At 38.8% G+C, this 17,303-nt stretch overlaps 1 protein-coding gene across 3 annotated transcripts in view; it reads right to left on the reverse strand.

The window, feature by feature from the left end:
- Positions 1 to 2,512: 2,512 nt before the first annotated feature.
- The window catches only part of LOC102010266 (lipid phosphate phosphatase-related protein type 1), a 264,552-nt gene continuing 249,761 nt past the window's right edge, over positions 2,513 to 17,303 (reverse strand). For all 3 annotated transcript variants that reach the window (XM_005382805.2, XM_005382804.2, XM_013513312.1), the window contains exons 5-8: positions 11,827 to 12,077; positions 8,270 to 8,446; positions 4,795 to 4,926; positions 2,513 to 2,899 (exon numbers count right to left, since the gene is read on the reverse strand). In XM_005382805.2, the coding sequence (XP_005382862.1) occupies positions 2,867 to 2,899; positions 4,795 to 4,926; positions 8,270 to 8,446; positions 11,827 to 12,077 (593 nt within the window). In that variant the 3' untranslated portion in view covers positions 2,513 to 2,866. The remainder of the gene's footprint in view (positions 2,900 to 4,794; positions 4,927 to 8,269; positions 8,447 to 11,826; positions 12,078 to 17,303) is intronic.

The following is a 17,303-nucleotide window of genomic DNA, read 5'->3' on the forward strand; positions in this document are numbered from 1 at the left end:
CAACCAGATGCTATATATGGTTCTTCTATCACAGCCTAATAGGGAGATCTTTAGAACTTACCAAAGGGGCAACTCACATGCTCATAACTACTGAGTAGTCTTTTCTCATCATTGCTATCGCTATATCTAAATGTATTCATCTTTCAGCTATCTTCAGGCACTATTAAAATTCTTGTTATTTCCAAGTAAGTCATATTCTCCTTTTAGCCAGTTTAGGAAGAAGTGTGGCATCTCCCTGTTGGACAAACTTAAACAAAGTGCTTTCTCTGTGTCAGGCCCTGTTCTGAGCATACAAATACAAGAAATGGAAGATGTCACGGATATTCATCCACAAGGTTAAGAGTCTTGGAGGATGCTTATGTCATTACAATTTCTTTTGTTTCTTTATAGGAGTCGAACTTTTTCAAGCTCTTCTGGGCTTTCCTTGGAAAGAGAAAGAAAAGTTTGCAATAGCATTTCTTTTTTCTTAGGCTATAGTGACTACCTATTTCGACATAGGGCTTTTCCTTGGCAGACAATCTCAGCAAGGAATCTTCAGTCTGAAGAAATAATCTCATATGACAGACTTGAAAGGTAGAGATGAATGTGAGATCCATGAAGACCTATGTTGAGGCTAAACAGAGGAAGTGCTAAGGTTACCATGGCATAATGAGCAGGAGTACAAGCCCAGAGGTACCCCTTAGCTCCAAGTGACTCATGTTCGTGTCCTATATAGCATGGCTCCATGTCCAAGGCTAGAAAAACAAGAGTCTACAATCAGAGCCTTGCATAATCAGATTAGGCCTCTCCAAAATCAAAATGAAAAGAACATTGGAATGACAACATGACTTGCTTTGTTAGTTTGATTTTTGTTCTTGGAAATAGGAACTGGTGACCAAACATTAAATGACCTCTCACTGTGACAAGATAAGGGCAATGAATAATAACTTGGCCTGCCATGATTTTTCAGAATATTTTATGAAAAATGAAATAAAATTGAGCCCCCATTGCTTTGAGAGAAGATCCTAAAATATTTTTAGAAAAAGACAATAAATCTTTCTGAATTTGGATGACATTATATTTAGGTACCTTATACAGATTGAAGAGCTAAGGCTTACAAACTCTTCCTTCTCATGATTTGCTTTTCTTTCCAGCACTCTTTTGTGAAGCATTTAAATAGGTATATCATACTGAAAATAGCATGAAAGTGTGGACTTGGCTCAAAGTCATTTTCATGTAGTGGAAAGTAAAACCAGGCAAATGTGGACTATAACATTTATGTGGACAAATGCTACTTTTGAAGTTGTCACAACTTTCCTGAGCTCCTGTTTTAAAAACAACCCGGTAGTGCGTGGGAAAGCATGTGGTATATAGTATTTAGGTTGAAAAGAGCCTGTACTACTCCTTGCTGTCCTCCCCAGCTTTGGTCGGGCGCCACTCAGAAGATATGTGTGATAGTGTGTGTATGTGTATGAAAGTTTAGGCCAGAATGAAATTGTACCACAGGTGATATTTATTCCTAAAAATGGCTGTCTGAGATTTTATTGACAATTCAGGAGTATCTATGGGTGGAATGAAGGCCGAGATACCTTGCTGTATATCTAAAATGTACATCTGAGAATTTTAATAACTCAAGAGATTCTTTTATTTGGCCTAAATGCACACATACATGCACACCCACTCACTTAAAATGATCTCTCAGTCATACCTGTATTTAGGGTTATCTCAAGTCACATGGAACTAAAAAGCGAAAACACTTACTGAGTCACATGATGGTGACTCTTAAAATATCTTTGTCCAGCAGATAGAGTGTAAAACAAAGGACATGAGCCAGAATACATTTTGTGATAACTTTTTATCTTCTCTTTAGAAAAAAAATATGTACAAAAAAGCTGAGAAGAGCCAACATGGAAATGTCAAGAAAAATATCTTGATAGACAAGGAGCTCCTTCTCTCAGAGGAGGTACACATTAGTTATCACCATGCTAGAAAAATGGGATGCAGTTAAAATTCTAGAACAGTTAAAAGTCACAAAGTTGTTGCTCTGGGGCTTTATGTTGTAGAGACTTTGATACTTTTTCTGTAAAATAATACTGTGCAAACTGTAAAATATTCATTCTCATATAAAGTTGGTACAATATGATATACAAAACTGTTGAGTTGACAAGGAAAGCTGGTGCTGACTACTTGTTGAAAAAAAAAGGCTGCCATGTCACATGCCTGTCCCAGGACAAGATTCCAGAGAGACCTTGAGTTTCTTAGGTGGGCAAGGCCATTATTTAAGAAAGAATCCAGCAATCCAAACACCCACAAATCTAGGATTCTCTGCTAATTTTCAATGTTAACTAGGTGATTTCACTGTAACTTTTGATGCAATAGTCTAACAGATCAGAACACAAAGTCCTCTGAATATTTCTTTCCAGAGTTGATTTTGAGATTTACTATTAACCAACATTGTCCTTCCTGAAACTCAAGTTTAACTTTCATTAAAATTCAACAATTCTGGAGGAGGCAGAAACTGTGGTAATAAAAGTTTAAAGTGAACTGTTATATTAATTTTATTTGTGTTTATAAAACTGAGAAAAGAAGATTTGTATACAAATATCACAAAACAACATCAACCATTGAGTAAAGGTGATTCGTCAATGCACACTTGAACAGAAGAAAATTTTGTTGGTTTTAAAATTCTGGCATAAATATGTTAAAGCTGACCAAAAAAAAATCAGGGCAAGCTACATCACTTTTTCATACAAAAAATGTACAAAAACATTAGCCTCTAACTAGATAAACATAATACTTGTCCTCACAGTTTGACATTGAGTAACTGTGTGTTTTGAAGTATTGAATTGGAAGGTGATAAAAAATAGCTCATATCCCGTTAGTCATCTCAGGTGACTTCAGTCATGGAGGCCGAGTGATTCTGCAAAGCAAACACAAACAGATATAGTCTTAGGTTGGGTTTACAAACTCTGGGACACATTTACTCTCCCTGAATATTTCCTCTCTTCTTTGTCTCATAAGAGTTTGATATTCCCTTTTCCCATTCATGCCCTGCCAAGGTTCCTTAAACGCCATTAATTTTTCATTCAAATTTTCCCTTACTCTTACCAAAGTAGAATCATTTCTTCATTTAAACTTTTCTCTATATAATTTTGTTTTATTCTTAATTATATTCCAATGCAAGTATTTAAAGATCTCAGAACATGATTCCATCTAATAATAAATGGAAAAGACACAGAAATTCAATATCCTAAGTAGACAGTTAAGTCTATGGTATCACCATTTTTGAATCAAGAATTCTTCAGAATCATTTGCAAATATTAATTTTTTTTCTCATTCCACACTTGCTGAGCCAAAATTCTTTAGGTAAGGTTCCAGGCATCTGTGGTGCAGCAGCAATTGCATTTTTCTTTTGTGTAGTTAAAGAAAAAGTAATACTTGACATTATGTTTAATAGTAAATAATTTTTATTGTTTTTTCCTTGGCTCATTAATAAAATTATTAGTATAGCTTATATCAGAGAGCTGTCTAGTGGTGAATCATTAAATAATGAAAATATTTCATACTGACCTAAAATATGATAATTACAATGGGAAGTGATTTATTTTTTTGGCACCATCTATAAAAATAGCTTAGTAATAAATATAAATAAGATTTCAAGATATCCAGACTATCATAGAAAACAAACATTTTAGTAGACTCTCACATACCAAAAAGTAGTGTTCTAACTAAAATGTTGTTTTATTATCAACTGGTTCCTGTTTGCTTAAAACAATTCACTCATCCCAGCTTTTCCACTTCCTAGCTATGTGACCTTGGGCAGGTAATTTAATGATGCTGACTTTATAGTATTTTTACTTTTAATCTGTGAAATGGGAATTATCTACTAAATATGGTGATTGTTGAAAGAAATATATATTTGTAAAGCACTTAGCAACTATCTATAAGTAAAAGTAAGTGTTTCATATTATCTTTTTAGGCTTTCAACTGGCAGATCTTTCCCTTGGCCTTCCTTCTTAGATTTTTTTTTCCTTAAATTGAGACTCACATAGTGCTTAAAGCATCAGATCAAAAATATTTGGAAAAAAATTCTTCACATATTGACCATATAGAGAACTTTTTTCATGGTTATTGTTCGTTAAATAATATAGCAATGATCAGTATTTACATGGCATTAGGTATTCTAAGTACTCTAGATATGATATAAAGTAATATATGGGAGTTCGTGTGGAGTTATTCACAAATACTACATCATCTTATATAAACATCTCAAGCAAACTTGAATCTTGGCATCATCTAGAGTTCCTGTAACCCATGTCCTGTGGATACCAAGGAATAACTGCTGTGTATGGAATAATTAATTACTAAATCAAATTGACCTCTCATGTAAATAGTCCAAATCTCCTGAATGTAATAGTACACTGGAATTCAAAGTACTCTAAAGCTTGTTGGTTTAAGTAAAACTTTCCTAAGAAATTCTTGAGGATTTATGACTGCCAACCCCAGGTTGAATTCAGGTCTTCTTTTTTTTGTTTTGGTGTTTTTGAGATAGGGTTTTGCTGTGCAGTTCAGACTGGCTTTGAACTCATGGCAATCCTCCTCCGCCTCCCGAGTGCCGGGATTACAGGTGTGCACTACTACTCCCAGCTGAATTCAGGACTTCTTGAGGGAAGAGGTAAAGATATCTTTCTTGAGAGCATTTATAATGAATTAATCAGATTCTTACTGATGCTAGTGGATTCAGTGGTGTCCTGCCTCTAGTACGGAAAAGGTCATAGCCTGTGGATTTAGTTTCTTAAAACAATTTTAATATACCTGTGCACTTAAGGTTTCCAGAGGGCTTTCTATCCTTGGGAAAGCCATTAGGGGTACTCCACGGGAATCCTCAGATTTGGGTTTGGAAGGAGATCCTTGTGTTCCTTTAAAGTTATGAACCACACACATTCCCTGCAGGATAAGGGGAAAAAAGATTGGGGTCAGACTACAGCCATCAATGCCTGACCATCTCTGACTGTGGCAAGGCCTTTCCCCCTGACTGTCAGCAGCATGGGGACTTTTTTTCTTTGAGTAGGTGGATGGGTAGGAACCAGGGGAAGACTTGAGGTATCTGCTGAGCACATTTTAAATGCTGAGGAAGCATCTCTTTGTTCACCAGATAGCCACAGGCAATCATTTCACCTCATTAACCCTGTTTCCTCTGCTGTAAAATGGGAATAGGAATATCTACCTAATAGATTTGTAACAAGGAAAGATGATGAATATAAATCACCTTTTAAGAGCAGTGAATATTTACTGAGGATCATTATGGGTCTGACACTGTCCTGAAGGTTTTACTTCATCTTATTTCAGCCATCCAACAATTTTCTGCAGAAGGTCTCTTATCATATCCAGCATAGATAAATGAATCTCGATAATATCCAAGGTCACACAAAGATTTTAAACTCCAGAACCCACCGTACTATTTTGCTACTGAATAAGGGACAAATATATAGCTATTACTCAGTCAGTGTTGGCTGGTCTTTAACTTCTACATGAGATGAGCACCTTCAAAATATGTGACTATTATTTACCTGGATTAAATAACTCACATGTGGTAGTTTTCTTTTATTTCTACCATCTAAAAACTTTGAATTAGTACCCACTTTCCATTATTTTCTACCAGAGTCATAACCTACTTCTTTTTTTTTTTTAATCTTCTCTGCTTTTTTTGCCTGTGTACTCTTCTCCTGACTATCTTCCATTATTGTGCATCTCTGTTTCTTCATCTAGGGTTTTTGAATTTTTCTTGGCATTCTTCAAACCAGGCAGAACATTTACATAAACACTCTTTATTGGGATCACTTCTATCTTGTTCAATAGCAGCTTAAACTTTTTACATTTGGGAAATGGGTGAAAAGGCAGATACAGGGGCCCTGGGGTTGAGAGATTGAGGTTTGATTCACGGCTTATTGGTTAGGTGGCTCTGGGGTGAGCTACTTACTTTGCACCTCACTTTTTTAATCTGTAAAATGAGGACAAAGTATCTCTAGGTTTGCCCTAGGAACACATACTTTGATGTATATTAAATGAAAAGTATGTAGTAATTACCCCAACAAATAATTTCTTTCTCTTTGCCTCCACTTATTATGGGAAACACCAACGTGTAATTCAATATCGAATGTACGCAGCCAATATGTTACTATTCTCAGTTTTTATTCTTTTCTCTCTTTCTATCTGCTCTCCAAATCTCTGCTCTGCAATACCTCCAGTCTCCTCCTAAACATGCCTCCTTTTCCTTTCCCCAGCTCAGTGTGTCTGTCTCTGAGGTATGTACATATGCGTGTGTACATGCAGCTAGATTAGTCTTTATCATGCCAGAGCAGTTCAGTAACAGATAGGGATGCTAGGCAAAGGTCATTTGGGGAAAACAAATTTTGCGTCAGTTGGGAAACAACTGGAAGGCAATAACAGACCAAATAATAACTGAGTGCTAAAAACAGGGCTGCAGTTATTTCGAAAAACAAGTTCAATGCTAGAACAGAATTTGTATGCGGGCTCCAACAAATACAAAAGTTTTCACAGTTGTCATCCCACAGAGACTTCATAGAATTGCTTGGGACTGTCAGAACTGCCCTTTATTTGCAACTGGAGATGGCTGGTGTCAGTACTGGTGGACATCAAAATTGTTTGGCTCTTCTTTGGAGCCCAAGTCTTCCTTTATTTAACCACTGAATATCCTTGGAAGCACCTCTTTTAAAGTCATTTGTATTCTTCCTCTCTGTTAAAAAAGCTTTCCTAGAGGAATACCTTTTATGAGATATCAACATCTTACAATCAGTTCAGCAACACTTTTCCTGTAACTTCACTCAGAGAATTTGTATTTCAGTGTCTCATCTTTCACTATATAAAAAAATGAATCTTTTTGAAGTAACACTGAATCATAATAGAGCTTCACAATCAGTGTTCTGAATAAATGTGTATTTTCTGTGTGCATCTTAGCAGGCAAAATTTTGTGAACCTGAGTTACAGAATGAGACAGGCATAAGTGTATTATGTAAGGTGTGGAGGACAGAGTGAAGGTAAAAAAATAAGTTATGTGACTGTCAAATCAAGTGACCTGTGAGGTCCTAACGGGACATAGACTGCAATAGGCAGAATAGAAGAACGGGTGTCTTTTGAGACCACGATGGTTTTTTCTCCTTGAGGAAGCTTTCTGAATATCAGTAGGGGATTTATTTCATGCAGAGTATTTGAGTTTTCAGATCTGGAGACTTACTGTAAATCTTTCAGGAGCTATTTTAAATTTTTGAAGGAAAAAATTAGAAAAACCTGCACTTGGTGGTGTGCCATGCAATGGAATACTGCATGGCAGTAAGAGGAAGAAGGTATTGATACATTTTACAACATGAATTAGTGTCATGAAAGACACCAGTGGAATAATCATATTATGTGATTCCATTGATATGAGAGCCTAAGCAGAGATACTAATGTAGAATGACAGAAGATCAGTGATTCTCTGGGCTAAGGGGAAAGAAGGAGGAGAGATATTGCTGTACCAGTAGGTCCAGATTTATCAAATGGGATACTTTATGTGCCATGCGCATATGCCTACCATACATCAATAACACTGACAAAAGGAAAAACAAAAGCAATAGAATATAAATTCTTTTTTTCCAGTCCAACTCAGATTAAGGGATTTTGTAGGTGAACAGGCTTCCAGGCCATACCTATCTGAAAAACTAAAACTTCATCAGAAAGGGAGACCCATGGATAAGACTGAGTTAACCAAGGTTGCTCACATTAATTTTTGGTGGGAATAAGATGCCCAAAGAGGTATGTCCAGGGACCAAGAAGTCTGAAAAGGGGTTGGTGTGATTAGGGGCAGTGTATATATTTCTGAGCAGCATGTGCATACTGTGATGACTCTTGGGCTAGCGCTGAGCTTCTCAGGATGCTGGGGGAGAAGGTGTCTGCTCCTACCAGCGCTGTTTCTTTCCCTAGAATCATTGAGAATAAATCCAGAAAGAAGCCTGGTTTCAAGGCATGTCCAGTCCCAACTGCTGGCCCAGTGTTGAAGGGAGTGGAGAAAGACACCCTTGCTGGAGCAGTCTTGTCCCTGACTCCCAGAAAGAACATGGCCAGTCATATTTCTGAAAGAAAAGCGCTCTGAAATAACTCTTGCAGCAAAAGGATGCATGATACCTGCAGAAGAACTGCAACTCCAAAGGCTGGGACAAAGCTCGCCATAACTTTAGGCATCTTTGCAGAGGGTATAAGAGGAAACCAGGCGGAACGAAAGAAGTTGACCTACCAGAAACAAAGCCACCGCAGTGCCTAGGATGAAGCCTGCTATCACATCTGAGCAGTGGTTCCGGTACTCGGAGACGCGGTTGAGGCCTGTCAGGAAGGCTGTGCAGAGGGTGCCCAGGCACAGCACGGGCTTGGCCAGTCGACTGCTCTTGGTCTTGATTGTGCTTGTGATGTACATCTAGGGGGAGAGAGAAACCAGGGAGTGACCAGAGGACCTCCTCACACTGGTGAGTACGCATGCATCTACCTGAGCAGGGGTCGTGCCAAAGCACCTGTACCAATCACTTTTCCTGAATGAGTCCACTGACCTACCCAGGCAAGCTGAGCTAGGACACTAGTGCAGCGGTGGCAATGAGGAAGTGTGCATCAGTCTTTTCTAGTCCAGAGGGCATGTGAACAGAAATGACGATGGTTACATAGGAATGACTGTACAATAATGATTGGATACAGGACAGGTAGTTTGTATGCAAGAAATCAGAAAATTAATTAGAGGTATTAAGGAAACCCAGACAAGCTTTTACGTATCAAATAACTCTATAAGAATGAATTCCATGGCAAGACGACTAGGTAGGTAAGCAATGGCACGTTTTACCTTTTTTGTCTCTCATAGTCCTACCTGCCTCTCCACACTTTCAGGCAATAATGTAAAAGTGCGAATTGATGAATTGATAAACTGAATTAGAACTGCCAACCCGCTGTCATGCACATAGGTCTCAGTTGTGCTGGGCAGTCGATTCCCGAGTTTATTGAGATAGTTGTGATCATTTCCATCTATTCATTCGCTCCGAGTGTTTTAAAATATCGAACGTTTTCGCGTGTGTCACCACATACAACAGGATAGTGGATGACGTTCCATTTCAGGAGCTGGGTAAGACTCTGCAGTTGCATAGGCTCCGTTAGCAAATGTGTCCCTCTTGTGGTTCAGTTTGGAAGATGTGTCTCTCTCAAAGATTACCACCGACAATAGTTACAAAGGACCACTAGAGGGCATTATTAACCCATCATTTCGTAACTGGGATGCATTTCGTAACTGAAAAGTAACAGGCGGATTTACTTAAGTTATAGCATATAATGTATGTGTCCTAAACATAACATATAAATCTCATTATTCTATATAATGAGTACCTTACAAAACGGTGAGCTCAAAGTACCATAAACTAAGTCAGGTATGGAAATACATACTTGAATCCTTCAAGAGCTCTGGGAGGCTAAAGCAGGAGAATTGCAAATTTGAACCCAGCTTGGGCAATTTAACAAGACCCTGTCTCAAAACTTTAAACAAATTTTAAAAGGCTGGGGACATAGCTCAGTGTGAAGGCCCCAGGTTCAATCTTTAATATCAATGCAGAAAAAGTTACATAAATTACAGCATATTATTGTTTTGGACTGTATGGAAAATAGTACTTGAAATTTTTGCTATGTTTTTTTATATTCCTGTACGTTTTCTAATGACATCTTTTATAAATCTTTTCCATAGTAAGGTGAACTATTAAGAGCATGGGTGTATGGTTAGTATTCTTTATGGTATCACCCAGTACCTAGGAAATATTTGTCGAGTGTTTTTATTAGTTTGTTTCTTTTTCAGTTGACAAAAATTATACATATTTATCAGGCAAAGTGTGACACTTTGGTATATGTACACACTGTGTGATACTCAATCAGGATAATTAGCATATACTTCACTAGAGTAATTTCTAAAACCACTTAACACATAACAGAGGCTCAGAAAATATTGGAACAATGGGAATCTTATAATAGGCTTTATCTGATTATAATCTGGTTGTGAGGCATGGCTTGAATTGGACTATATCTGAATCCTTGATAACACACACTTCAGCAGTATCTATTCTGCATGTGCTCACTATATTTGTTTCCTTCTTCCCCACTGAAGTTTATGTCTCATTGAATGATGAGGCAGTGATTTCAGTAAGAGATTTATTTTTATAATAACATTATCAACATTAATTTCATATAGAAGTGACCTAAATCTGATAAAAATACAAAATGAGGCACAAAAGTAAATTGTTTTATACATATTAGGTTCTAGATAATTAGGACAAAGTGATATTCTGAAAATTGGAAAATACACTGGTTGCCTCAGAGAGCTTTATTTGTTTAAAATAAACTTGGCATAGACTTTTCTTGGTAAAAAGCAAAGAATTCTAACCAAGAAGGAATTAATCTGCTTTGTAATCTGAGGCATTTGCATTATTTGTGGTTATGTTTCTTTAGTGTGAGGACAGTTGAAATCATTTTATCATGTATTCATTAAAAAATAGAGCTAAAAGGAGTAAGTAGGAGACTCATATTGGACAGTTGGGGGTTAGCAAAATGATCCCTAGATGAGACCCTGGAAGTCACGCGAAAAGGTATCTGTTCAGGTTCTGTGAAAGAGAATATTCACCAAGTTATTTTAAACTGCTGCATAGGGGCTGGGGATTTAGCTCAGCGGCACAGCGCCTGCCTGGCAAGTGCAAGGTCGTGAGTTCGATTTCCGGTACCGGAAACCAAAAAATAAAAAAAATAAAAATAAACTGCTGCATAGACCAGACCTGTAGTCATCCTCCCATCCACACACATGCTCCAGGGGAAATGGTAGAAGCCTGCCCCCTGGGGAGGCGGCAAAGGCACATTCAGAATGGAGAATGCAAAGAATGGATAGTTTGACAGGAATCTTTCCTCCATTGCTCACTGAGAATCACTAGACCAGTCATATCCTGCATATAAGATAAACTGAAAGAATGGGATCTTCCTGACTAACATTCATGCCTCCATTGGAAAGTGTCTATGACGTCCATCTGCGACTTTATGCTATCAGTGTGTGTCTTTGAGGAGACCCCTGACTTCTATGTTCTGGAGTCAAAGGAAGCACAGGCCAGAGAAAGGTGAAATGATTTCTAGAGGAATTCACTTAACAAGTACCAATATTAGAAGGCACCATTGCTTCTTCTCTGCGAGGAAAATATTTAAAGAGCACATTCTACTCGAATGGGAAAGTCAAAGGCAATATGATCTGATGAGCAGTGACATGAGAACTTTAGGATGCTGGGGTTCTTCTAGGACCACCCATCTCTCCCAGCAAAATGATAGAAAGAGTATCAAAAGAAGCAAAGGAAAGCTGTCTTATTTATCCTGGGTCTGTGCTCTGCTGGGGCACTCATTTACACCTAAATTCTAGAGTGTGCTGCTCTGGAACCAACAGAAATGCTGGCAGAGTGCTGTTATGGTTGGCAGGAGAACTGCAAACCTGGTGCCAGAGTCTGAGTCCCAGCTCTGATTGTTCTTAAACTATTCTCTGAGCTCCAGTTTCTGCCGCTCTAAAAGGGGATCATGTAACTAGGGGATTATTAACATTTCTAGAATTAATATCCTTTGGTGGTTCAGGATATTATGTTGGGATCCTGGCAGTGGGGTCAGGGTGGGGGCTTTTTTGTCAACAGTATCATCTGACATAGGAGAAATGTGTTGCATGAGTGACAGCAATGGAAGAATGGAGGTGAGAAAGAGACATCTCAACAGAATCTCATTTGGGGGAGACAATAAAACTTGCACACTCACCGTGGCATATAAGGCAGAGTAAATGCTCAGAGCAGCATGTTTGGAGGGAAAGGATCTCCGAGCCTTCTCTATCACTTCCAGGTCCCCAGTACAAATGTTCCCGTTGTTTACAAACTGGTGGTGTGCCCGGCAGTCTGTACTGGTGTAGTTCGGCTTGCACACTGTCAGGAAGTACGGTGTGAGGTGCCCAGTGACCACTTGTCCAGCATTTACAAAAATGTCAGTCACAAAAAGTCCAAACGCAAACACCCCTAGAAGGAGATTTAAAAGCAGTAAGAATATTGACATGCACTGTTGGTTGGTTTTGCGACTGAGAGCAAACAAAGCAGTAAGTGTCCATGGCAACTTACCAAAAGAACCCTAAGGCTCTCCAGAGTCAAATATTCCCCTCCCCTTTATCTTTTCAAGGAGTGGAGCCTGCTTCCAAAATCGCCATTTCTTTCAAACTGAGGCAGACAATCCACTGTTAGTATGTTATTGTTCTGTATAAGTAATTCAGAAACAGCATAGCCTAAAGGAAAGAATTTGAAATTTGTAGTCTCAGACACCTGGGCTCCAGATGCATCTTGGGTGACTATTATGATTTAGGTTTAAATGTCTTCCCAAAGCCTCATGTATTCGGAAACTGATTACATCATGAGTGGGCTATGCTCATCAAAGGATTTGTTCACTGATGAGTTTAGTAGCTGAACACACCATTAGTAATGGCACCAGGAAGACATGGGTCCTAGGAGCACGACCTGGAAGAGTGTATTCTTGTCTCTGGTTACTCCTTTCACTTCTATTTCCTGCCTTGTATGAGTTGATCAGCTTTGCTCTGTTGTGCCTCTCTGCCATGCTATTTCTGCCACAGAGTCCACTAGCCATGGACTGAATGTGCCAAAATCAACCCCTTTTTCCTTTAAGATGTGAGTACCATGTATTCTGTAATGCAAGAATTACAATAACGTGAGTATTCTGTTCCAGTGATGGGAAATCTGACCGATACAAAAAATTGGTACCAGAAGTGGAATTGTTGCTGCTACTGTACCTGACCATGTGGTTAACCAGCCTTTGGGATAAGTTTGGGAAAGATTTGGATATGTTGGACAGAGAGGGATGCTATAAGCAGAGACTGATGAGAGATTCTGCTCAGAGCTGTGAAGGTCAGAATGCTAATAAGAATGGAGACAGTAAGAGTTAGGCTCATGAGTGTTCAGCTGGGCATGAGGACTCTACTGGAAATTAGACTAGAGGCTACCTGTGCTACTTCCAACCAGGAACTTGCCTATGCTTTGTCCATATCCTGACTTTGCATGAAGCTAAATTTAAAGGTGATGGACTAAACTGATGGAAGAAACTTTAAGGCAGCCCAATATTCAGGCTGTGGCCTGAGTTCTGCTGGCTGCTTTTAGCCAAATCTACAGGGAAAATCAGGAGAAAAAAAAGCAGAACTGAATAATTTTTAAAATTTGCAGCCTGGCCAGAAAGGAAGCACATACAACGTTAGGTTACTAACAAGGTAGCATTAAACAGAAGCCAGGTGAGGACAATAGGACAGATGGCTTGACGGCTCCTTAGGAATTAGCCATATTCAACCATTCATAGAATCAAGGATGTAAAAAGCTAAACACCTTAAAATCCTTGTTTTAAAAAGAGAGATCCAGGATACCTAGCTCATTCAGTGCCATCTAGGGAAATATATTCCCAAGTTTGACCATCCACTCAGAGACTACTACAGTCATGCTGCAAGGAGGTTTGGTTGCTGCTTGAGCTGGCTCAGCAGACCTTAGTATCAACCAAATGATACTGTCATTTTAGGCATGCTGAATGCAAGAGTTGTAGGTCAGGGAGGCTTTCACCCAGATTTCAAAAGGCCTGGGAAGCCAGGCAATGTATCCCTGAGAGGGCAGCTGTGAAAGTGATGCCAAAGGTGCAGGGTAGACCCCAGGAAGCTGGAAATGCCAGTAATGAGGATTATTTTCTGAGAAGAGTGAAGACAGAGAGTGGAGCCAGTCCAAGAGAGAGACCATATAGGCTGCCACTAGCAATGCCACAGGGGTGGGGCTGTGCAAGTCGCACGGAGTTCACCTCTTGGCATAATATATTTTGGGTGCTGGACATGGATGTACAAGATTTACTATTTGCCTGCTAGGTTTTGTCGTGCTTTGGTGCCATTCCTTTCTGTCCCCACATTTCTCTTTTTTGGAATGGGAATGTTTGCCCTGTGTCACTGCATGTTGGAAGTATTGAGCATTTTTATTTTTACAGAGGCTCACAGTTACAAGTGTACCTTAATATCAGAGAAGACTGTGGACTTACACTTTTGGCAATGCTAGAATTGTTAAGACTTTGATGACTCTTAGAGGTAGACTAAATACATTTTGCACAAAGAAATTGGAAAACCATGGTAGATTTTCACGAGGCTAAACTCAAAGTGTTCATGAGGCTGTGATCCTTCTGAAACTGCTGACCAGACTTCCTTGCTCTTCCAGCTTTCAGGAGGCGTCTCTGTTCCTCAGCATGGCCCCTTTCCAGCATTCACAGCATTCTGAATTCTGCTGCCATTGTCACATTTCCTGCTCTGACTCTGGCCTTCTTGACTTTTGCCCCACTTCACATGGTACTGGGGCCTGAACTCACGGACTTTATACTGAGCTATATCTCCAGCTCTTGTTAAATTTTGAGACAGGGTCTCACTAAGCACCTAGGCTGGGCTCAAGCTTGTGATTTTCCTGACTCTTGCCTCCCAGAGTCCTGGAGATAAAGGTATGTGCTGCAATGCCTGACTTGCGTGACTCTTTTAAGACCCTTTGCAGTTATATTTGGTCCATTTGGAAAATGCAGAATAATCTCTTCATCTCAAGATCTTTAATTCCATCACAACTGCAAATTCTCTTTGTCTATGTAAGGTAACATATTCATAGGGACATGGCCGAGTTTTGGTGATGTGGCCATTATTTTTACTCAGCTGTTTGTCTGAGAACCCTGTAGGTAGGCTATTCTTGCTAGATTTTACCTAGAAAGTAAATGCTACAGGGTTAGCCTCAACAAGCTTGAATATGGATAAACAGGATTGATTTTTAAATTTAAATTTATTTTTAACTAATACATAAAAGCATACAAATTGTACATATTTTGGGGGTGCCAAGTGATATTTCGATATATGTGCATATTATGTAATATTTAAATCAAAATGTGTGTGTGTGTACGTATGTGTGTCCTCAAACATTATGTTATATTCTGTAGTCACCCTACTGTTCAATACACACCAGAACTTCTTAATCCTATTCAACCATAATATAGCAGCCATTGGCCAAACTTCACCCCTTCTCTACTTCTCATTATTCTCCTTAACCTCCGGTAGTCACTGTTCTATTCTTGACTTTTAGGAGATCCATTTTTCTAGATTTCACATATGAGTAAGATCTCACAGTACTTGCTTTCTGTGCCTGGTTTACTTTGTTTAGCATAATAATCTCTTGTTTCATGATGCTGTCACAAATGACAGTATTTAACTCCTTTTTATGGATAAATAACATTGCATGGTGTATAAGTACCTCATTTCCTTATGCATTGATCAGTAGTTAATAGACACTTAGGTTTTCATTTCTTGGCTATTGTGAACAGTGGTATAGCAAGAATGTGTGTGCAGTGTCTCTTTCACACACTGACTTCATTTTTTTAGGCATCTACCTAAAAGTGGGTTTATTAGATAATATGGTAATTCTGTGTTTGGTTCTTTTTTTATTTTAAAAATTAAAAAATGACAAAACAACAATGAAGACAAAATCAAAACAGCACAAAAACAACAAAAATGAAACATGAACTCAAGACAAAATGATAGAAATTTACAGTGGTTGCTAAATTACATACTGTTATCTTCAACAAAGTTGCTCAGTCCATTAGACATAAGAATGTAAGACTGATCAAGCAAAGACAGTAACAAGTAAAAAACAATAAAAATAATTTAAAAAAACGTTGGAAATGATGCAGAGCTTCACCATACAAAATGGTAAGAGTTCAACAATAGTCCTTATACTGCACATTGTTTTCAGATCAATTACCAAATTCAAGGGTCTTGCTATGCAGTCTAGGCTGGCCTTGAACTCACCATGCAGCCCAGGCTAGCCTCGCATTTGTGGGAATTCTTCTGCCTCAGCCTCCCAAGTGCTGGGATTATAGGCTTATGCCACCACACCCAGCATCTATGTTTACTTCTTTGAAGAAATTTCATATAATTTTCTACTAAATTATATTCTCACCAATAGTGAACAACACTTCCTTTCTCTCCACATCTTCATTAGCACTTGTTATCTTTCATCTTTTTTGTCTTTTTTATAATGGCCATTCTTTTTTATAATGGTCATCCCTGGGGCAAGGTGGTATTTCATTGTGTTTCTGATTTGCCTTTCCCTGGCTATTAATGAAGTTGAGCATCCTTCTGTATACTTGTTGGCAATTTGTACGACTAACAGAATTCTTTATAAGAAGCTTTGTTGTGAGTTGTTTCAAAGCCCATTCATTATATCTATAGATTATCTGTTCACTATGTTGAGAGAGTCCGTATAAAATCCAAGTATTATGAGTCCCTTGATGGGATGAAGACCAGTTTTCAAATGCAGCTGAAGAAGACATTGCAATGTGTGGGAGCAGGATTAACATCAAGGGTCAGGCTGTAGTTTCAATTACATTATGGCTCAATTTTGGCTCCTCTATTCAATCTCCTGAATCTGCAAATTGTGCTCATTTTAGCCCCCAAAGTTAATCTATTATAGCAGAAGTGAAGACAGATTTGGCTGAAATCTTCATCTGGGTTTCATTTTGATCTGTATTGATTGCTATAATTTTCCTTGCTGTGGCTTTGCCAGAACATGCTCTATCACAATAAGAATGGACTCTTTTAATAGCTTCAGCTGGCCCACGCTCATATGGTGTGACCTCTACAGCAGCCAATCATTGATCATCCATGGCAGTTTTCACCCCCGGGTTACAGAAGTCTGAATGGTTGAAAATTTTTTACATCTTCAAGCAAGATTTTCAAAACCCAGGTCCCTGGCTTTTTCAAGGGGCAGGAAAGTCTGTCTAGACATACTTTTCCAGGAAACTAGGGTAATTTATGATTTGAAAAAGAGAAGGTGACAGCATTTTCCTCTGGCATTTTATTTGTGCCTCCAATTAGGGCAGGTTTGTTCTTTCTGAGATGGAGGATTTCTAGCCCCCTGGGATCGGTGTCTGAAGTGCTAGTCTGAAGTGGCTGTGGTCACAGTGAGTCTATGGCTGTGAGCTCTGCATTTAGCTGTCTGGTATAAAATTGCTGAAAGTTGCTTTCCCCTCTTTGCTCTGCCTCCTCTGGATTAAGTCTGTTTCTCTATCAGGAGAACACACACGCTTCCCTAACATTTCACTCTGGTGCATTTGATTTATCCCTGAAAGGTCAGCGTGGGTGGCCTGAGAGCCCACCCATTTAGCACCACCCATGGTAACAGGATGGTAGA

This window comes from Chinchilla lanigera, unplaced genomic scaffold (genome assembly GCF_000276665.1).
Source record: "Chinchilla lanigera isolate Chin_1 unplaced genomic scaffold, ChiLan1.0 scaffold00018, whole genome shotgun sequence".
Classification (NCBI taxonomy): Eukaryota; Metazoa; Chordata; class Mammalia; order Rodentia; family Chinchillidae; genus Chinchilla; species Chinchilla lanigera.